This window comes from Ornithodoros turicata, chromosome 2, assembly GCF_037126465.1.
Source record: "Ornithodoros turicata isolate Travis chromosome 2, ASM3712646v1, whole genome shotgun sequence".
Taxonomy (NCBI): Eukaryota; Metazoa; Arthropoda; class Arachnida; order Ixodida; family Argasidae; genus Ornithodoros; species Ornithodoros turicata.
In genome coordinates, this window is record NC_088202.1 from 141,017,358 (window position 1) to 141,039,987 (window position 22,630).

At 45.9% G+C, this 22,630-nt stretch overlaps 1 protein-coding gene across 1 annotated transcript in view; it reads right to left on the reverse strand.

Annotated features, from left to right (window-relative positions):
• The window catches only part of LOC135384170 (uncharacterized), a 134,134-nt gene that overhangs the window by 44,767 nt on the left and 66,737 nt on the right, over positions 1 to 22,630 (reverse strand). Inside the window, exons 18-25 of the mRNA XM_064613393.1 lie at positions 19,890 to 20,025; positions 19,305 to 19,426; positions 17,402 to 17,534; positions 15,975 to 16,099; positions 9,290 to 9,425; positions 8,705 to 8,826; positions 7,319 to 7,451; positions 5,889 to 6,013 (exon numbers count right to left, since the gene is read on the reverse strand). Of these exons, the coding sequence (XP_064469463.1) occupies positions 5,889 to 6,013; positions 7,319 to 7,451; positions 8,705 to 8,826; positions 9,290 to 9,425; positions 15,975 to 16,099; positions 17,402 to 17,534; positions 19,305 to 19,426; positions 19,890 to 20,025 (1,032 nt within the window). The remainder of the gene's footprint in view (positions 1 to 5,888; positions 6,014 to 7,318; positions 7,452 to 8,704; positions 8,827 to 9,289; positions 9,426 to 15,974; positions 16,100 to 17,401; positions 17,535 to 19,304; positions 19,427 to 19,889; positions 20,026 to 22,630) is intronic.

Sequence of the window (22,630 nt, forward strand, 5' to 3'; positions counted from 1 at the left end):
TTAATGGGCCGGGGTTTGCGCTTTCACGTCCATAATTCTGGTGCTGCTGCTGCTGCTCCTACTCATTCACTGTAGATGTAAACGAATAAATAGTTATGTAATCGTTGTTTGGCCCTGCAGTTTCATTGGGCTACAAGAAGAGATTGTCACTTCTCCCAGACAAACAACACAAACACAGATAAAATATGCTTCATACATGACGCGCAATACTGGTGCTCTTGTTTCCTTTGTAGAGGAACACGGCCTCCTCTAAATGTAGAAGAGGTGATGTTCCTCAACATGAGTCCAGGCAGACGATGATGGAAAGTCGCAGCGCGCATATAGTCGTGGCCCCACCCTACGACTCGAACTGGCTGCCAGGCGCACTGGCGCGCGCCAGCAGACGCACGTCTTCATTGTCGTCCACGGCCCGCCACACCTTGGTCACTGGTTTCATTGCATCACTAGTTTACATCGCATGTGTGACTTTCATGGAAGACACGTTGACACCACAGCGCTTTTTGAACATGCTTTCTTTGTATTCGCAATGAGGGTCATCTGAGTATGTTACTGGTAAACACATCTGTGAGGCCACGCACATCTGCCTACTTGGACAATCCTCGCAGGTCAGGCCTCATGTAATGGGACACTACCTCCTCTACATTTGATGACTCAAACAACGAACACCATGTTCGGCCTAATTCGGCCATTCACCGTCTTCGGCAAACGCGCAGCGAACCACCTCCTAGCAGGCAAGTTTCAACAGGACCACTGTTCCACTGGGGACCCCTCTGCGTTGGGACTATGCATGATGCGATGTGTGGTCTAGAAGGGCAGGCAGGTAAACGTTTCAAACGTCTATAAGGCGCGTACCGGAGACTGTACCGAAAGCGGTACGTAAAATATTAGAAACCCTAAAGTAACGAAGCGAGAAAAACGCGGCGGTGCAATCATGTAAGTTACTATAGAGCATGGTAGAAAAGCGCACAGAAGACACGGACAAAAGGAGACGACACCACTTGCGCTACTCACAACTCTATATTTAATCAAAAGACACAAAACACGCACATCGCAACGCCCCTTACGGCAGCAACAGCTTCAATCAGGGTCATCCCAAACAGAGAAAAGAGGCCTCCACCCCGTCCTTTTGTCCGTGTCTTCTGTGCGCTTTTCTACCATGCTGTATCCTTACCAACTAGCCCAACGTTGTTTGTTGTTACTATAGAGCATTCGTTTTGCATCAGTACAACGTCTGTGCACTCTTGGAGACAATGCATACAGAAAAAGGACAAAGACAGGGTTATTGGACAGTAGCTTTCAAAAGCAATTGTTCCTGCAAAGTAAAAGTTTTTTGGTAATGGTATTATCAACGTGACGCTCTTCGTCTTTCTTCGATAGCGAATTCAATCTGTGACGTGGAAGTACCGAGTAAGATTAGTTGATACTCTAATATACTATCTTAAATAGCAAATTTTCAAGATGGAACGTTTAGTACTTTACTCAGTTACTTTTTGCCTGTCACTAACCAACCCTGAAGGCTTAAAAAAAAAGAAAAGAAAAAGCTGCGTGCAGACACACAGTGGTTGAATGACATCTGTCAGAAACAAAGAGCGCAAAGCAGTCTTCTGTAAGGTTTCCCCTCTATACCCCCAAACAGGCTTTCTTTTATCAAGGCTATTCCGAGAGTCGTGCAATTATGCAGCACTACGCTTTTGCGATTTCCTACCTGAATGTGCAGTAAGAAACACGGATGGTATGCCGATAGTAATGGTGAGCGATTCCTCACTTCAACTGTGTTTGTGTTCGAAGTCGATTTAAACATAGCGACACTCCGTTAATTCTGACTGCGAGCACGACTGTCAAATTTCCGAATGCTGGTGAGATAAGCCATATAGAGTTTTCTGTTTTCACGGCCCTTCAAAACCTTCTCGGGCTTAGTGACCCTACGGGCCCATGTATTTCTTTTTTTTTTTAAGTTTTTAGGAGCGCACAGCGGCTGTGTGCTAGCTATCAGAGCGCACAGCTATCTGTGGTGGGAAACATCAGAAGCAAATCAGAGCGTACAGATAATAAAATGTATGTTGAAAGCATTCTGATATCTAGTGAAAGCGTATGCGTATCATAAACAAATAAAAAAACCGGTAACCGGTTCACATCGTCACCTCTACCACATGCACGCAATATTCTGTATTGGTCCTGGTAAGGTTCATGTCAGAATCAATGGGCATATTTCGGACGAACAAAATGGGGTCGTCTAGACATCCGCTGGACCTACTTGAGATACGTGTATCACTTGTTCGGACACACCGACTACCGTGGAAGGATCACCTGCGGATGTCCGTAGGACGCTAGTGACTTTCCACGGCGGTCCCGTTTGAAAATGCGCGATGCGCGACGGACGAAGCACTCTTATGTTTAGATTTAAATGATTTGTTTATTTTTAATCACTATATTAATTGAAACATAGAAAGCACTATAAAGAACAGAAGTGATTTATTTTTATGCATGATACATATCCAAGGCACTGGTGTTGCAATAACGCTTACACGTGCAATATACATTGGGAACGGTCCATAAAATGAATCTGTACAATGTCTATAAATCAAATGGAAGTAATGCGATGATTATATTATCACTAGAAGCCCTAAACGTCTGAGGGAAATGCGTCGTGCAACGAAAAACACGACAAAGTAGTAGCTGGCGTAAGCGGAGAGGTCTGTCTGGCAGTGTCGCAGCATGAAGCTTGGCTGACTTTACAGGTAACTGTTCAGATATTTTCCCTGCAGCTCCTGGGACTATATAAGGACATGCAAATTCTCACGCGCTCACCCAAAATTTTTCATTTTACAAAAATAATGAGATTAATGTTCCACTGTTAAGCATAGAGAGCATACGATATAGGTACAAGCATTCCACAGAATATCGAATAATTATCATCAAGAGGCAATATGTTTGCGTGAGCCTTTTCCCAGGCTTCAAGTCTGGGAACTCTGAGACAGGCAACAGGACCATCATATCAGCAGGAATATATTCCCAGTAGGAGCAGCAGAACAAGTCGGGAGACGAGTTCAATTTCTCCTTGTTTTTTTTTTTCTTCTTACAAACAAACAAACATATATTCCCAGAGCAAGGCAATGTCACACATTCTTGCGGTCCAACACACAGAAATATGAGTATAATGTTAAATAGAGAAGTAAATTATAATCAACTGCAAATGCTAGCTCAACGTACACGAATGAGGTATGTGCGAAATAATAACTGGGTGTTTACGTCGCGAGGCAACTGAGACCATGAGCGGCGCCACAGCGGACGGTCTGTGGATTGGTTTTGCCCACCTGAGGGTTCTTTAACGCGCGATGAAAGCTCACCACACGGCACCCCGTATTTAAGGTATTTTAAGAATAACGTGAGCGGACTCAGAACGAATGAAAAAATCGTAACACTTCGAAATAATGAAATCTTGATATTATACTAGATCGTGAACAGGCTCTTGAATCTCTTGAAAAAAAAAAAAAAGCAGTTTACCTGAAATGAAATGCGTATTCTATGCTAAACCCAAACAATCAATTCCCCAAGTACACCCAAAATTATCAGAGCGAAAGAATGTCCCTGAAATGAATCACATTTACAAGCGATCTACATGGTATATGTTTGGAGGGGGCTAAGGAATTGGAGTATTCAACATGTCACGCAAATATTACTCTGTACACATATACACACCGACAGATAAGTTTTGCAGCAGTCTCTTTCAATTTGTGCAGACTGGGGCTTTCTTGTAGGCAGCTCGTCGAATGTTTCGCGACGGGTGCTCCAACGTATCCTGTAAATCACGACATCCTTGTTTCTACGTTGGGTTGTGCAGGTCCCGGCAAAAGTTTACGGAACACGGGAGCGGTGTATTTTCTCTACTGTGCGACACTCTAGCGGCAAGCGGTAGCTGGCGAAATTACACCTGTTCACTGCCTCGGAGGGGTGGACGACAGCGCTCTTAGCGACACCCTGCGACAGTTTCGCTATGACCACTCTTGCATGTGGCCGCGCACTGAGGCTGCGTTCCAATACCCCGGTTAGTCGACTGCCTAGCGGTCTGACCGGAAGTGCCGCCATGTTAAGTCTCGTTCCAAATCTCGCCAAGTCCGCTATTCAGTCGGCTACCGCCTAGTGCGCATCGATGCAGTCTAGTTATACGCCTGACCATCTGACAGCCGGGATGGCTGACAGCGGGAAACGCTAGTACCTGCTGCGCTTGCGCCGTACGCATTTCTTGCGTGAGCAACGAGATGGCGCCACAGGCGCCTCGGGTAGGCAAGCCTGTTCCAATAGTGACAAGCAAAGGGGTCTACTCAGCTGCCTAGTCAGGCGGCTTCGCGGGCGCGAGGTATTGGAACGCGGCCTCAGTTGGATCTCAATGTAGTTCTCACCAACAACACGTGACTCGACGATTGTGAAGACTGGGAGCTCACCGTTATCATCGTGATAACAAGGATGAATCATGGCGGCAACACTTTACAGTGTATAGCTTTTTGTTGGAAAGTCGCCATACATAGAGAAGCGAAACAAAGAAATCTGGTAAACAATTGCTTTATTATGGAGCCATGGTGACAGTGCTGACCAGCTTATAAACAATGGACGCTGACGTCAATAATTGATTGATCGCTAAAGTTGAGGTTGGGCTAAGTGGTGTTGGCAAGCGCAACAGTTAAATCGCAAACTCACTTCGTGGTCTTTGCCCGAAGAAAAGTGCGTGAAACTTGAACTGGGGCGATCCCAGTAGAACTCATCTGGGTTGCCGTTTGGGCCACATTTTATAAACGGTTGCTTTGCTCGAATAATTGGCCGGTACTTCCTAAGAATCATGGGAAAAGGGTAGACTATCCGTGTCTACGCTAGCGCGTTATGGGTGCTGGACGTGGACGTGCCTGGCCCATCTTTAGAAAGACGTGAAGCACGACTGTCGCAACCTCACTAATGGGATATGTTTTTCTGTGTTTGTACAAAAGCAAAGCTTACAGGCGGTTAGCACGCACGTAATCTAATATTGAGTATCACGGCCGCAACAAGAAAACTTGAAGCGTGTGTCTAGTATGTGAGCAGCAATTCTCTGCTGCAGTCGAAAAAAAAAAAAAAAGCGCTGACATCGAAATGTCACCAGTACATGGCCTGGAAAACCAATTTTAAACACAGTGATCACAAAGCGCCTTGCCTATGGAAATCTCTGAGGCGCTTGATAAGGAAGCGCGGACACTGACTTCATTTATGCTAGGAAACTACAGGTGGCCCTGGGAAGCTAAGTTCGCTCAATGTAGAGATAGGTGATCAGAAAGTGCTCATTAGACAGCTCTTGACAGAAAGCTGTCAACCGTCCAATAGACGTGTTCCGATTATTCTTCTCACTTCATCAAGTTATTTTTCTACTGAGCGAACTTAGCCCTCGTGATAACGGCCAATCGCCGAAAGTGATGCTTTAATGGGGTATGGGGAGGAAACCACAGACTAGGAGAGCAGGTCATGTTCCATCAAGCTCCCATCGGGCAACATCACCACGCGACCTGTACAGGGGATGAAGTTGCGGAATAAGGACCTGCGGCGCGGGCCCTGCACGTTTTAGAAAGACAATGATGATGTTCAGAACTTTGTGGTTTTGTTTCTTTTTGTAGTGCTGTAACTCGTGAACGACGAGGAAGAGAAACTAATTTTGGGAATCTGGGTCGGGTCATTTCTCTTGCTCATCGAATAATCCTGTGTCACTTTCCTCTAAACGAAATACAGTTAGCAGCTGTCCATCTGACCACAACAGGGGTGCTGCAACCAACGCGGCACGCGACCTCTGTTTATGACTGGGCTGACAAGGGCGACTGTTGTCAGAAGCCATGGATTACGTCTGTATCATACATTGTTATTCTACTTACAGTCCAACTTTAATCCTCCACATCTAGTGTTTACTTGCTCGATGAAGAGCTGAACAAAGCCTGTGTCGTCGCATCCTTGTTCTTTAAGTGTTTCCGGGAGACATGTCTTGCTGTATTCCATCTCACTAGAAAAGACGGTAGACCAGTAGGTATTTAATTACAAGGACTCGTAACAATAGCTAATAATAGCAAAGAAAAAAAAAAGACATTTCATCAGGTCTATACTAAGCAATACTGTGGCGCAGGAGACGTGCCAGGTTTTTCCTTTTTCCGCGCTGGGAAGAGGAACCTAGAATTCAGGCAATTCAACAAAAGCCCATTCGTATAGGCGCCAGGATGTAAACTTTCGCTCTCAGGATTTCTGTTTCGCGATGATGCCTCTTGTACCTTACCGTTCTGGCTTTCACCTAATTATCGTCCCTGAATTGCAATGTCGGACAGCTCGGTCATGATTCCCATTCACTTGTTTCAAAATCACTCACTTCATTAAAGGCCCAACCGCACGAAGCGTTTTTTTTTTTTTTTGAGTGGCAGAAGATTTTCTTGGCGGAAAGGACGCTGTCGTAAAACACCCAAAGCAAACGTCCCAAACGAAGGTTTCTATACCCTCTCAAGTAAAGAAAATTCGCATAATTTGATAAGCACTTATATCACATGTGAAAAACACAGGTGATGATGGCGATGACCTGCAGATTTCTGGTGTATGGCTATGGTATCGATGGGATGATGCGTCAAACTAGGTAAGACAGGAAGTAATGATGATCAAATTAATTGAAAGTGCTAAAAGGTTAAACGTGAACTCAAAACCTCTATCTAACTGCATAGACGGCGCTGTACGAACTCCTAGAGATAACCAGTGGCCATAAAACACTCAAACTGCAATTATGCGATGAACTCTCACAGAGCCATTTCACAAGGCAACCAAATACACGGAGCGTGCATGGCATTTCAATTGATATGAATCTGTCGCACTCTTCTTCCGTGTGTGTTTTGCATTTTGCACGCTCACACAAGAATCACGTGGTTAACATCCGTAACAGACCTGCTGATCTTCTGCCGCACAAGATCCAGGCGAGCAATCTGAGCAATTCTGAGTGTCGCCATCCTAAAGAACCTTCAATGGCAATCTGCATGCGCCGCTTGCAACGGTTCCCCTGCCCAGTCATCACCCACCCTCGATATCCGCATCCCTCGGAAATCCGTCATTTCTCTGCTTTTCTGTCGTTCTGCTGCTAGCCAAACGCCGCGACAGGCAGCTAGATAAAAAGCCGACTCATGCCGGTTGGACCTTAAAACACGAGGTGAACGGCAACTGAGGACGACTTCCTCTGCAGCATTGAGTGGTGTCGGGTGAAAACAGCTGTGGTCAAGATGCTTATCGCAAGAATGCTTTATGCAACTGCTTTTTGCGCTTGAAAGAAAAAGCTTACCAGCAGTACCGTCTCTTTGCATCTTCGATGAGATCTCCTGGTCTTTGAGGATCGAACCCATGAGCCAGCTTATATCGCTCGCTGCACACAGACTGGGCATTGAATAATGTGTCATGGTTGCACTGAGCAGAGCCTGCAGACAAAGATTATAGTTCGTGTAAGATGTCCCAACTAACATCCACGAAGAATTTCAGAAAGACGAGCGCTCTGCTTGGACGAAACCCAGTAACCCACAAAACAATAAACATATCCCCCCCCCCCCACAAAACCCAGCTGCTGGATACCCACTGCTAAGCACAAACAAAAAGTAAAAATAAGAAATAAATGTTGTAACGGTATTCCATCGCAGTAACCGAGTAACCAATATTTGCCATTGTTGCACATGTAGTTCTCTGCGCACCAGAAGAGAGAGAGTGGGCGTAAAATTCGCTCCCATTCGCCAAGGCCTAAACCGGTCCCCGTGCGAACAGCGGCGGAAGGGTAAATAGCAGAGAATGTGTCATACGCTTCGTATGTTCTCCGTTTTGTTAGGCCATGTTTGTTTTACTTGAATGGAGTGTTCTTGATTTCTGAAATGCGTACTGAGGAATTGATTGGGGAGAACGAGGTTACATCCAAGTTGTGTGAAGCCGTCACCGATCCAAACGATATTGCGTCTTCTACGACAGGGCTAGCGGAGTGGTAATGTGATTGTGTGTCTTTTCAGGTTGCCACGGGAAACAGAAATAGGTAAAAATATGGTGGACTGCCGAGACTGTACTTCTGAGACGTAAACCAAGAACAGCAACATGGCAGACCACAGAGCTTTGTGAGTCGTCCACTTTCCATTGTCGATTCCCTCTCCGGACTCTGCTCCTGCTAAGCTGCGCCCTCAAGTCCGCTGGGCACCAGTCCTCGAAACCATCTGCTCCATGGCTTCGCCCGTTCACTAGAAGAGGGGGCTACTGTGGCTGGAGTAGTGCCATCGCCCCACGGCTCGCGCCAGCCACGAGCTGGCGCGAATAAACCTAAACCAGTTCACTTCTGATCTTTGCCAATGAAGGTTGTCCCTTCGTTCCTTCCCTCAAGCTTTTCCGCCAGGTTTTTAGTTACTAGACGAATATTTTGCGTTAGAGGTACGAGGATTAGTGGGCTTTTTTAATATAACTAGGAATGTGAAACATAGCTGAGATATTTCCTGCTTGCACATTGACCTCGTCACTTCAGTTTGTTGTCATTCAGGTTGAGAGTCTTGCGACCGTCCTTGATTTCAGCTGCTGTTAAGTCCCACTGAACATTATGATTTTGATCATCGGAGCGATACTATTTATCGCTGCACTTACAAGGACGTTGTCTCAAGCCTCATAGTATGCATTACGCTGCCTTCATTTTTTGTATTATACTTACAGAGCGACTTGGACGTTCCACATTGAGCTTGAACTTTCTGTGTGAACTTCGAAAGGAAATCTTTGGGATCACATTGTTGTTGTTTCAGCAGCTGAAGACAACTCTGGATGTATTGCATCATACTGGAAAAGATGGTACACAAACAGATGTTAAATAACAGGGACGCGTAACACTGGCTCGCGCAGAATTAACGGCGCAGCTATGCAGGAGCGAATAAGCAGATTCTTTCCCCTGGTTTTGGAAGTGGCAAGCTACGCCAAACGACAATTCAGGAAAACGCGAATGCGCATGAATGCCAGGGTTCGAATTTTCACTCCCTGAATTCGCTTTAAGCGATGTCACCTTTGTAACACATAAGCGAGGCTTTCACTAATTATCGTGCCTCAAGTGCAGGTTCGGACATATCAATCATGATTTCCATCCTCTCGAGTGTTTCTCAGTCGTTCATCCCATGAACCACGACGTGGGCGGCATCTGAGGCAGACTTCCTCTAACAGAGTGGGTGGTGTGAAGACAGGTGTAGTCCGGATGCTTGTCACAACGAGGCTGTAGAACTGCCATTTATATGCGTGAAAGAACACTTACCAGCAATACCATTTGCGCGTCTGTTGGTTCAAATATTCAGGGTGAACAACGAGCCCGTGTTCGTTCATAAATGTTTCTTCGCACTGAGTCTGGGCAACTGATAACGTTTCGGTTGGGCACTTGGATGCAGCGTCGCCTGAAAACGGGAATAACTGCACGTGTAAGCTCTCCCCACTTTCATAAATCCCAGTACAAAAATGCTTCGAACAGTGATTCGTAGTCTTGAAATGTTTCATGGGATTGGGGCTGGTCTCTCACTGGCTGTATCGGAGCTACGGGGGTCACAGGGTCCAATTCCAGGGTATCCAGGGTCGAATTTCTTTCCAGCGCGACACGTAAGGGTGCCGTCGGTTCAGTACATATCATCATGATACATGAACGACTAGAATTACGCAAAGAAATTGCCTAAACTGCATTTTTTGCAGTCGAAGAAAAGGCATCAGCAGTGGGATTCCAACCCACGCCTGCTTGTTCTGAAACTGGCGTAATTCAACTGAAACGTGAGGTTGGGTGTCGTGAGGCTTGTGTTCCATCTTGTTTGTTTCGACTTTTAGTTTAAGCAGCTTCCCTAACAAGGCTGACGCGATAGGATCTCTTAATATATCCTTGTGTTGGTTATTCTTTACAAATATTTTTACACGAGGCTTTTGACACCAACTGAGGAAAGATTTCATTAATGGGCCGGGGTTTGCGCTTTCACGTCCATAATTCTGGTGCTGCTGCTGCTGCTCCTACTCATTCACTGTAGATGTAAACGAATAAATAGTTATGTAATCGTTGTTTGGCCCTGCAGTTTCATTGGGCTACAAGAAGAGATTGTCACTTCTCCCAGACAAACAACACAAACACAGATAAAATATGCTTCATACATGACGCGCAATACTGGTGCTCTTGTTTCCTTTGTAGAGGAACACGGCCTCCTCTAAATGTAGAAGAGGTGATGTTCCTCAACATGAGTCCAGGCAGACGATGATGGAAAGTCGCAGCGCGCATATAGTCGTGGCCCCACCCTACGACTCGAACTGGCTGCCAGGCGCACTGGCGCGCGCCAGCAGACGCACGTCTTCATTGTCGTCCACGGCCCGCCACACCTTGGTCACTGGTTTCATTGCATCTCTAGTTTACATCGCATGTGTGACTTTCATGGAAGACACGTTGACACCACAGCGCTTTTTGAACATGCTTTCTTTGTATTCGCAATGAGGGTCATCTGAGTATGTTACTGGTAAACACATCTGTGAGGCCACGCACATCTGCCTACTTGGACAATCCTCGCAGGTCAGGCCTCATGTAATGGGACACTACCTCCTCTACATTTGATGACTCAAACAACGAACACCATGTTCGGCCTAATTCGGCCATTCACCGTCTTCGGCAAACGCGCAGCGAACCACCTCCTAGCAGGCAAGTTTCAACAGGACCACTGTTCCACTGGGGACCCCTCTGCGTTGGGACTATGCATGATGCGATGTGTGGTCTAGAAGGGCAGGCAGGTAAACGTTTCAAACGTCTATAAGGCGCGTACCGGAGACTGTACCGAAAGCGGTACGTAAAATATTAGAAACCCTAAAGTAACGAAGCGAGAAAAACGCGGCGGTGCAATCATGTAAGTTACTATAGAGCATGGTAGAAAAGCGCACAGAAGACACGGACAAAAGGAGACGACACCACTTGCGCTACTCACAACTCTATATTTAATCAAAAGACACAAAACACGCACATCGCAACGCCCCTTACGGCAGCAACAGCTTCAATCAGGGTCATCCCAAACAGAGAAAAGAGGCCTCCACCCCGTCCTTTTGTCCGTGTCTTCTGTGCGCTTTTCTACCATGCTGTATCCTTACCAACTAGCCCAACGTTGTTTGTTGTTACTATAGAGCATTCGTTTTGCATCAGTACAACGTCTGTGCACTCTTCGAGACAATGCATACAGAAAAACGACAAAGACAGGGTTATTGGACAGTAGCTTTCAAAAGCAATTGTTCCTGCGAAGTAAAAGTTTTTTGGTAATGGTATTATCAACGTGACGCTCTTCGTCTTTCTTCGATAGCGAATTCAATCTGTGACGTGGAAGTACCGAGTAAGATTAGTTGATACTCTAATATACTATCTTAAATAGCAAATTTTCAAGATGGAACGTTTAGTACTTTACTCAGTTACTTTTTGCCTGTCACTAACCAACCCTGAAGGCTTAAAAAAAAAGAAAAGAAAAAGCTGCGTGCAGACACACAGTGGTTGAATGACATCTGTCAGAAACAAAGAGCGCAAAGCAGTCTTCTGTAAGGTTTCCCCTCTATACCCCCAAACAGGCTTTCTTTTATCAAGGCTATTCCGAGAGTCGTGCAATTATGCAGCACTACGCTTTTGCGATTTCCTACCTGAATGTGCAGTAAGAAACACGGATGGTATGCCGATAGTAATGGTGAGCGATTCCTCACTTCAACTGTGTTTGTGTTCGAAGTCGATTTAAACATAGCGACACTCCGTTAATTCTGACTGCGAGCACGACTGTCAAATTTCCGAATGCTGGTGAGATAAGCCATATAGAGTTTTCTGTTTTCACGGCCCTTCAAAACCTTCTCGGGCTTAGTGACCCTACGGGCCCATGTATTTCTTTTTTTTTTTTAAGTTTTTAGGAGCGCACAGCGGCTGTGTGCTAGCTATCAGAGCGCACAGCTATCTGTGGTGGGAAACATCAGAAGCAAATCAGAGCGTACAGATAATAAAATGTATGTTGAAAGCATTCTGATATCTAGTGAAAGCGTATGCGTATCATAAACAAATAAAAAAACCGGTAACCGGTTCACATCGTCACCTCTACCACATGCACGCAATATTCTGTATTGGTCCTGGTAAGGTTCATGTCAGAATCAATGGGCATATTTCGGACGAACAAAATGGGGTCGTCTAGACATCCGCTGGACCTACTTGAGATACGTGTATCACTTGTTCGGACACACCGACTACCGTGGAAGGATCACCTGCGGATGTCCGTAGGACGCTAGTGACTTTCCACGGCGGTCCCGTTTGAAAATGCGCGATGCGCGACGGACGAAGCACTCTCATGTTTAGATTTAAATGATTTGTTTATTTTTAATCACTATATTAATTGAAACATAGAAAGCACTATAAAGAACAGAAGTGATTTATTTTTATGCATGATACATATCCAAGGCACTGGTGTTGCAATAACGCTTACACGTGCAATATACATTGGGAACGGTCCATAAAATGAATCTGTACAATGTCTATAAATCAAATGGAAGTAATGCGATGATTATATTATCACTAGAAGCCCTAAACGTCTGAGGGAAATGCGTCGTGCAACGAAAAACACGACAAAGTAGTAGCTGGCGTAAGCGGAGAGGTCTGTCTGGCAGTGTCGCAGCATGAAGCTTGGCTGACTTTACAGGTAACTGTTCAGATATTTTCCCTGCAGCTCCTGGGACTATATAAGGACATGCAAATTCTCACGCGCTCACCCAAAATTTTTCATTTTACAAAAATAATGAGATTAATGTTCCACTGTTAAGCATAGAGAGCATACGATATAGGTACAAGCATTCCACAGAATATCGAATAATTATCATCAAGAGGCAATATGTTTGCGTGAGCCTTTTCCCAGGCTTCAAGTCTGGGAACTCTGAGACAGGCAACAGGACCATCATATCAGCAGGAATATATTCCCAGTAGGAGCAGCAGAACAAGTCGGGAGACGAGTTCAATTTCTCCTTGTTTTTTTTTTCTTCTTACAAACAAACAAACATATATTCCCAGAGCAAGGCAATGTCACACATTCTTGCGGTCCAACACACAGAAATATGAGTATAATGTTAAATAGAGAAGTAAATTATAATCAACTGCAAATGCTAACTCAACGTACACGAATGAGGTATGTGCGAAATAATAACTGGGTGTTTACGTCGCGAGGCAACTGAGACCATGAGCGGCGCCACAGCGGACGGTCTGTGGATTGGTTTTGCCCACCTGAGGGTTCTTTAACGCGCGATGAAAGCTCACCACACGGCACCCCGTATTTAAGGTATTTTAAGTATAACGTGAGCGGACTCAGAACGAATGAAAAAATCGTAACACTTCGAAATAATGAAATCTTGATATTATACTAGATCGTGAACAGGCTCTTGAATCTCTTGAAAAAAAAAAAAAGCAGTTTACCTGAAATGAAATGCGTATTCTATGCTAAACCCAAACAATCAATTCCCCAAGTACACCCAAAATTATCAGAGCGAAAGAATGTCCCTGAAATGAATCACATTTACAAGCGATCTACATGGTATATGTTTGGAGGGGGCTAAGGAATTGGAGTATTCAACATGTCACGCAAATATTACTCTGTACACATATACACACCGACAGATAAGTTTTGCAGCAGTCTCTTTCAATTTGTGCAGACTGGGGCTTTCTTGTAGGCAGCTCGTCGAATGTTTCGCGACGGGTGCTCCAACGTATCCTGTAAATCACGACATCCTTGTTTCTACGTTGGGTTGTGCAGGTCCCGGCAAAAGTTTACGGAACACGGGAGCGGTGTATTTTCTCTACTGTGCGACACTCTAGCGGCAAGCGGTAGCTGGCGAAATTACACCAGTTCACTGCCTCGGAGGGGTGGACGACAGCGCTCTTAGCGACACCCTGCGACAGTTTCGCTATGACCACTCTTGCATGTGGCCGCGCACTGAGGCTGCGTTCCAATACCCCGGTTAGTCGACTGCCTAGCGGTCTGACCGGAAGTGCCGCCATGTTAAGTCTCGTTCCAAATCTCGCCAAGTCCGCTATTCAGTCGGCTACCGCCTAGTGCGCATCGATGCAGTCTAGTTATACGCCTGACCATCTGACAGCCGGGATGGCTGACAGCGGGAAACGCTAGTACCTGCTGCGCTTGCGCCGTACGCATTTCTTGCGTAGATGGCGCCACAGGCGCCTCGGCTAGGCAAGCCTGTTCCAATAGTGGCAAGCAAAGGGGTCTACTCAGCTGCCTAGTCAGGCGGCTTCGCGGGCGCGGGGTATTGGAACGCAGTCTCAGTTGGATCTCAATGTAGTTCTCACCAACAACACGTGACTCGACGATTGTGAAGACTGGGAGCTCACCGTTATCATCGTGATAACAAGGATGAATCATGGCGGCAACACTTTACAGTGTATAGCTTTTTGTTGGAAAGTCGCCATACATAGAGCAGCGAAACAAATAAATCTGGTAAACAATTGCTTTATTATGGAGCCATGGTGATAGTGCTGACCAGCTTATAAACAATGGACGCTGACGTCAATAATTGATTGATCGCTAGAGTTGAGGTTGGGTCACGGGCTGTTGGCAAGCGCAACAGTTAAATCCAACTCACTTCGTGGTCTTTGCCCGAAGTGCGTGAAACTTGAACTGGGGCGTTCCTAGTAGAACTCATCCGGGTTGCCGTTTGCGCCACATTTTATAAACGGTTGCTTTGCTCGAATAATGGCCGGTACTTCCTAAGAATCATGGGAAAAGGATAGACTTCCGTGTCTACGCTAGCACGTTATGGGTGCTGGACGTGGACGTGCCTGGCCCATCTTTAGAAAGACGTGAAGCACGACTGTCGCAACCTCACTAATGGGATGTGTTTTTCTGTGTTTGTACAAAAGCAAAGCTTACAGGCGGTTAGCACGCACGTAATCTAATATTGAGTATCACGGCCGCAACAAGAAAACTTGAAGCGTGTGTCAAGTATGTGAGCAGCAATTCTCTGGTGCAGTCGAAAAAAAAAAAAGTGCTGACATCGAAATGTCACCAGTACATGGCCTGGAAAACCAATTTTAAACACAGTGATCACAAAGCGCCTTGCCTATGGAAATCTCTGAGGCGCTTGATAAGGAAGCGCGGACACTGACTTCATTTATGCTAGGAAATTACAGGTGGCCTGATGTGCTGAGCTAAAATTCCGGACCGGAAGTTCCAAGTCCAAAGTCCAGTAGGTGGCCAGATCAACTAGTCTCCGACCCTGGGAAGCTAAGTTCGCTCAATGTAGAGATAGGTGATCAGAAAGAGCTCATTAGACAGCTCTCAACAGAAAGCTGTCAACCGTCCAATAGACGTGTTCCGATTATTCTTCTCACTTCATCAAGTTATTTTTATACTGAGCGAACTTAGCCCTCGTGATAACGGCCAATCGCCGAAAGTGATGCTTCAATGGGGTATGGGGAGCAAACCACAGACTAGGAGAGCAGGTCATGTTCCATCAAGCTTCCATCGGGTAACATCACCACGCGACCTGTACAGTAGGTGTACCTATTCGAGGATAATCTCCAATGTGGTAGTGACGCCCATTCTGCGGGAGGGGGGGGGAGGAGGTTGCGGAATAAGGACCTGCGGCGCGGACCCTGCTTGTTTTAGAAAGACAATGACGTTGTCCAGACCTCTGTGGTTTTCTTTTTGTAGTCTGTAACTCGTGAACGACGAGGAAGAGAAACTCATTTTGGAATTTTGGGAATATGGGTCGGGTCCTTTCTCTTGCTCATCGAATGTCCTGTGTCACTTTCCTCTAAACGAAATAGAGTTAGCAGCTGTCCATCTGACCACAACAGGGGTGCTGCAACCAACACGGCACGCGACCTCTGTTTATGACTGGGCTGACAAGGGCGACTGTTGTCAGAAGCCATGGATTACGTCTGTATCATACATTGTTATTCTACTTACAGTCCAACTTTAATGCTCCACATCTAGTGTTTACTTGCTCGATGAAGAGCTGAACAAAGCCGGTGTCGTCGCATCCTTGTTGTTTAAGTGTTTCCGGGAGACATGTCTTGCTGTATTCCATCTCACTAGAAAAGACGGTAGACCAGTAGGTATTTAATTACAAGGGCTCGTAACACACCGTGATGGCTAATAATAGCAAAGAAAAAAAAAGAACATTTGACAAGGTCTATAGAATGCAATACTGTGGCGCAGGAGACGTGCCAGGTTTTTTTTTTTTTTTTTCCGCGCTGGGAAGAGGAACCTAGAATTCAGGGAATTCAACAAAACCCCACGCGTATAGGCGCCAGGATGTAAACTTTCGCTCTCAGGATTTCTGTTTCGCGATGATGCCTCTTGTACCTTACCGTTCTGGCTTTCACCTAATTATCGTCCCTGAATTGCAATGTCGGACAGCTCGGTCATGATTCCCATTCACTTGTTTCAAAATCACTCACTTCATTAAAGGCCCAACCGCACGAAGCGTTTTTCTTTTTTTTTTTTGAGTGGCAGAAGATTTTCTTGGCGGAAAGGACGCTGTCGTAAAACACCCAAAGCAAACGTCCCAAACGAAGGTTTCTATACCCTCTCAAGTAAAGAAAATTCGCATAATTTGATAAGCACTTATATCACATGTGAAAAACACAGGTGATGATGGCGATGAGCTGGAGATTTCTGGTCTATGGCTATGACATTTATGGCAATGATGCCTCAAACTAGGTAAGACAGGAAGTAATGATGAAATTAATTGAAAGTGCTAAAAGGTTAAACGTGAACTCAAAACCTCTCTCTAACTGCATAGACGCCGCTGTACGAACTCCTAGAGGTAACCAGTGGCCATGAAACACTCAAACTGCAATTATGCGATGAACTCTCACAGAGCCATAGGCAACCAAATACACGGAGCGGACACAGTATTTCAATTGATATGAATTTGTTGCACTCTGGCGTGTGTGTTTTGCATTTTGCACGCTCACACAAGAATCACGTGGTTAACATCCGTAACAGACCTGCTGATCTTCTGCCGCACAAGATCCAGGCGAGCAATCTGAGCAATTCTGCGTGTCGCCATCCTAAAAAAAACCTTGAATGGCAATCTGCATGCGCCGCTTGCAACGGTTCCTCTGCCCAGTCATCACCTATCCCCGGTATCCGCACTCCCCGGAAATCCGTCATTTATCTGCTTTTCTATCGTTCTGCTGCCCCCCAAACGCCGCGACAGGCAGCTGGATAAAAAGCCGACTCATGCCGGTTGGACCTTACAACACAGCAGCTGAGGACGACGTCCTCTGCAGCATTGAGTGGTGTCGGGTGAAAACAGCTGTGGTCAAGATGCTTATCGCAAGAATGCTTTATGCAACTGCTTTTTGCGCTGGAAAGGAAAAGCTTACCAGCAGTACCGTCTCTGTGCATCTCCGATGAGATCTCCTGGTCTTTGGGGATCGAACCCATGAGCCAGCTTATATCGCTCGCTGCACACAGACTGGGCATTGAATAATGTGTCATGGTTGCACTGAGCAGAGCCTGCAGACAAAGATTATAGTTCGTGTAAGATGTCCCAACTAACATCCACGAAGAATTTCAGAAAGACGAGCGCTCTGCTTGGACGAAACCCAGTAACCCACAAAACCCAGCTGCTGGATACCCACTGCTATGCACAAACAAAAAGTAAAAATAAGAAATAAATGTTGCAACGGTATTCCATCGCAGTAACCGAGTAACCAATATTTGCCATTGTTGCACATGTAGTTCTCTGCGCACCAGAAGAGAGAGAGGGCGTAAAATTCGCTCCCATTCGCCAGGGCCTTAAACCGCTCCCCGTGCGAACAGCGGCGGAAGGGTAAATAGCAGAGAATGTGTCATACGCTTCGTATGTTCTCCGTTTTGTTAGGCGATGTTTGTTTTACTTGAATGGAGTGTTCTTGATTTCTGAAATGCGTACTGAGGAATTGATTGGGGAGAACGAGGTTACATCCAAGTTGTGTGAAGCCGTCACGTCGATCCGTACGGCATTCTGTCTTCCATGACAGGGCTAGAGCATTTCGCCTCTTTTCTGGTTGCCAGGGGAAACAGGAATAGTAAAAACATGGTGGACTGCCCAGACTCTGCCTCCGAGGTGTGAACAAAGAAATGCAACATGGCAGACCACCGCGCTGTCTTGCGTGTTTTGAGAGTCCTCATGTAAGTTTCACGTCCAGTGACAGGTGGTCCCGTACTTTGCTCGAAGGAAGCATCACCGTTGTCCATTCTAGAGCCATTGGCACGGTATCAGGCTCTTGTGTCGCCTTACGGTGAAATATGAAACTCTCACCCCTTCCTTGGCGCAGTTGTCACCGACGCGCCGGTCACGGTAGCTCAGAGCATTGTAGCTGTCATGACTACACTTCTATGAGGGCACTCCCAGTTTGCACTGGCTATTTATCTACAGCGAACCCTCGTTGTTATGACCATGGTGTTCTTGATTTCTGAAATGCGTACTGAGGAATTGATTGGGGAGAACGAGGTTACATCCAAGTTTTTGTGAAGCCGTCATCGATCCAAACGACATTGTGTCTTCTACGATAGGGCTAGCGGAGTGGTAATGTGATTGTGTGTCTTTTCAGGTTGCCACGGGAAACAGAAATAGGTAAAAATATGGTGGACTGCCGAGACTGTACTTCTGAGACGTAAACCAAGAACAGCAACATGGCAGACCACAGAGCTTTGTGAGTCGTCCACTTTCCATTGTCGATTCCCTCTCCGGACTCTGCTCCTGCTAAGCTGCGCCCTCAAGTCCGCTGGGCACCAGTCCTCGAAACCATCTGCTCCATGGCTTCGCCCGTTCACTAGAAGGGGGGGCTACTGTGGCTGCAGTAGTGCCATCGCCCCACGGCTCGCGCCAACCACGAGCTGGCGCGAATAAACCTAAACCAGTTCACTTCTGATCTTTGCCAATGAAGGTTGTCCCTTCGTTCCTTCCCTCAAGCTTTTCCGCCAGGTTTTTAGTTACTAGACAAAAAAAATAAAAAAATTGCGTTAGAGATACGAGGATTAGTGGGCTCCTTTAATGTAACTAGGAATGTGAAACATAGCTGAGAAATTTCTTGCTTGCACATTGACCTCATCACTTCAGTTTGTTCTCATTCAGGTTGAGAGTCTGGCGACCGTCCTTGATTTCAGCTGCTGTTAAGTCCCACTGAACATTATGATTTTGATCATCGGAGCGATACTATTTATCACTGCACTTACAAAGACGTTGTCTCAAGCCTCATAGTATGCATTACGCTGCCTTCATTCTTTTTGTATTATACTTACAGAGCGACTTGGACGTTCCACATTGAGCTTCAACTTTCTCTGTGAACTTCGAGAGGAAATCTTTGGGATCACATTGTTGTTGTTTCAGCAGCTGAAGACAACTCTGGATGTATTGCATCATACTGGAAAAGATGGCACACAAACATATGTTAAATAACAGGGCCGCGGAACACCGGCTCGCGCAGAATTAACGGCGCAGCTATGCAGGAGCGAATAAGCAGCTTCTTTCTCCTGGTTTTGGAAGTGGCAAGCTACGCCAAACGACAATTCAGGAAAACGCGAATGCGCATGAATGCCAGGGTTCGAATTTTCACTCCCTGAATTCGCTTTAAGCGATGTCACCTTTGTAACACATAAGCGAGGCTTTCACTAATTAGCGTGCCTCAAGTGCAGGTTCGGACATATCAGTCATGATTTCCATCCTCTCGAGTGTTTCTCAGTCGTTCATCCCATGAACCACGACGTGGGCGGCATCTGAGGCAGACTTCCTCTAACACAGTGGGTGGTGTGAAGACAGGTGTAGTCCGGATGCTTGTCACAACGAGGCTGTAGAACTGCCATTTATATGCGTGAAAGAACACTTACCAGCAATACCATTTGCGCGTCTGTTGGTTCAAATATTCAGGGTGAACAACGAGCCCGTGTTCGTTCATAAATGTTTGTTGGCACTGAGTCTGGGCAAGTGATAACGTTTCGGTTGGGCACTTGGATGCAGCGTCGCCTGAAAACGGGAATAATTACACGTGTAAGCTCTCCCTACTTTCACAAAACCCAGTACAAAAAATGCTTCGAACAGTGATTCGTAGTCTTGAAATTTTTCATGGGATTGGGGCTGGTCTCTCACTGGCTGTATCGGAGCTACGGGGGTCACAGGGTCCAATTCCAGGGTATCCAGGGCCGAATTTCTTTCCAGCGCGACACGTAAGGGTGTCCTCGGTTCAGTACATATCATCATGATACATGAACGACTAGAATTACGCAAGCAATTGCCTGAACTGCATTTTTGCAGTCGAAGAAAAGGCTTCAGCAGTGGGATTCCAACCCACGCCTGCTTGTTCTGAAACTGGCGTAATTCAACTGAAACGTGAGATTCGGTGTCGTCAGGCTTGTGTTCCATCTTGAACCTACATGGTCTTACCTTGCATGTTTACACAGTTTGTTTCGATTCTTAGTTTAAGCAGCTTCCCTAACAAGGCTGACGCGATAGGATCTCTTAATAGATCCTTGTACTCCTTCCTTCCAACAAATCCTTCTTACAAATACTTTTACACGAGGCTTTTGACACCAACTGAGGAAAGATTTCATTAATGGGCCGGGGCTTGCGCTTTCACGTCCATAATTCTGGTGGTGCTGCTGCTGCTCCTACTCATTCACTGTAGATGTAAACGAATAAATAGATGAATAAATAGTTATGTTATCGTTGTTTGGCCCTGCAGTTTCATTGGGCTACAAGAAGAGATTGTCCCTTTAACTCTCCCAGACAAACAACACAAACACAAATAAAATATGCTTCATACATGGCGCGCAATACTGGTGTTCTTGTTTCCTTTGTAGAGGAACACCGCCTCCTCTAAATGTAGAAGAGGTGATTGTTCCTCAACATGAGTCCAGACCGACGATGATGGAATGTCCCAGCGCGCATATAGTCGTGGCCCCACCCTACGACTAGAACTGGCTGCCAGGCGCACTGGCGCGCGCCAGCAGACGCACGTCTTCATTGACGTCCACGGCCCACCACACCTTGGTCACTGGTTTCATTGCATCTCTAGTTTACATCGCATGTGTGACTTTCATGTAAAACACGTTGACACCACAGCGTTTTTTGAACATGCTTTCTTTGTATTCACGATGAGGGTCATCTGAGTATGTTACACGTTCACACATCTATGAGGCCACGCACATCTGCCTACTTCCTCGCCTCTGCCTCTGGACAATCCTCGCAGGTCAGGGCTCATGTAATGGGACACTACCTCCTCTACATTTGATGACCCAAACAACGAACACCATGTTCGGCCTAATTCGGCCATTCACCGTCCTATATTTTTCGGCAAACGCGCAGCGAACCACCTCCTAGAAGGCAAGTTCCAACAGGACCACTGTTCCACTGGGGACCCCTCTGTGTTGGGACTATGCATGATGCGATGTGTGGTCTTGAAGGGCAGGCAGGTCAACCTTTGAAACGTCGCGCGTACCGGAGACTGTAGCGAAAGCGGTACGTAAAATATTAGAAACCCTATGAGGCTAAAGTAACGAAGCGAGAAAAACGCGGCGGTGCAATCATGTATAGTTTCTATAGAGCATTCTTTTTGCATCTGTACAACCTCTGTGCACTGTTGGGGGTAATGCATATAAAAAAAGGACAAAGACGGGGCTATAGGACAGTGGCTTCCAAAAGCAGTTGTTCCTGCGAGGCAAAAGTTTTTTGGTAATGTCATTACCAACTTGACGCTCTTCGTGTTTCTTCGATAGCGAATTCAATCTGTGACGTGGAAGTACCGAATAAGAGCAGTTGATACTCTAATATACTATCTTATATAGCAAATTTTCAAGTTGGAACGTTTAGTACTTGACTCAGTTACTTTTTCTGAAGGCTTGAAAAAAATAAAAAAGCAAGAAAGAAAAAGCTACGTGCAGCCACACAGGGGTTGAGTGACATCTGTCAGAGGGAAAGAGCGAAAAGCAGTCTTCTGTAAGATTTCCCCTCTACCCCCCAAACAGCCTTTCTTTTATCAAGGCTACTCCGAGGAAGAGAAACATGCAATTATGCAGCACTATGCTCTTGTGATTTCCTACCTGAATGTGCAGTAAGAAACACAGATGGTATGCCGATGGTAATGGTGAGCGATTTCTCACTTCAACGTTGTTTGTGTTCGTAGTCGATTTAACCATAGACAACACACCGTTAATTCTTATAGCGAGCACGACTGTCGAATTTCCGAACGCTGGTATGACAAGCCACATATAGTTTTCTGTTTTCACGGCCCTTCAAAACCCTCTCGGGCCCATGTATTTCTATTTTTTTAAAGTTTTTAGGAGCGCACAGCGGCTGTGTGCTAGCTATCAGAGCGCACAGCTATCTGTGGTGGGAAACATCAGAAGCAAATCAGAGCGTACAGATAATAAAATGTATGTTGAAAGCATTCTGATATCTAGTGAAAGCGTATGCGTATCATAAACAAATAAAAAAAAACGGTAACCGGTTCACATCGTCACCTCTACCACATGCACGCAATATTCTGTATTGGTCCTGGTAAGGTTCATGTCAGAATCAATGGGCATATTTCGGGCGTACAAAATGGGGTCGTCTAGACAACTGCTGGACCTCC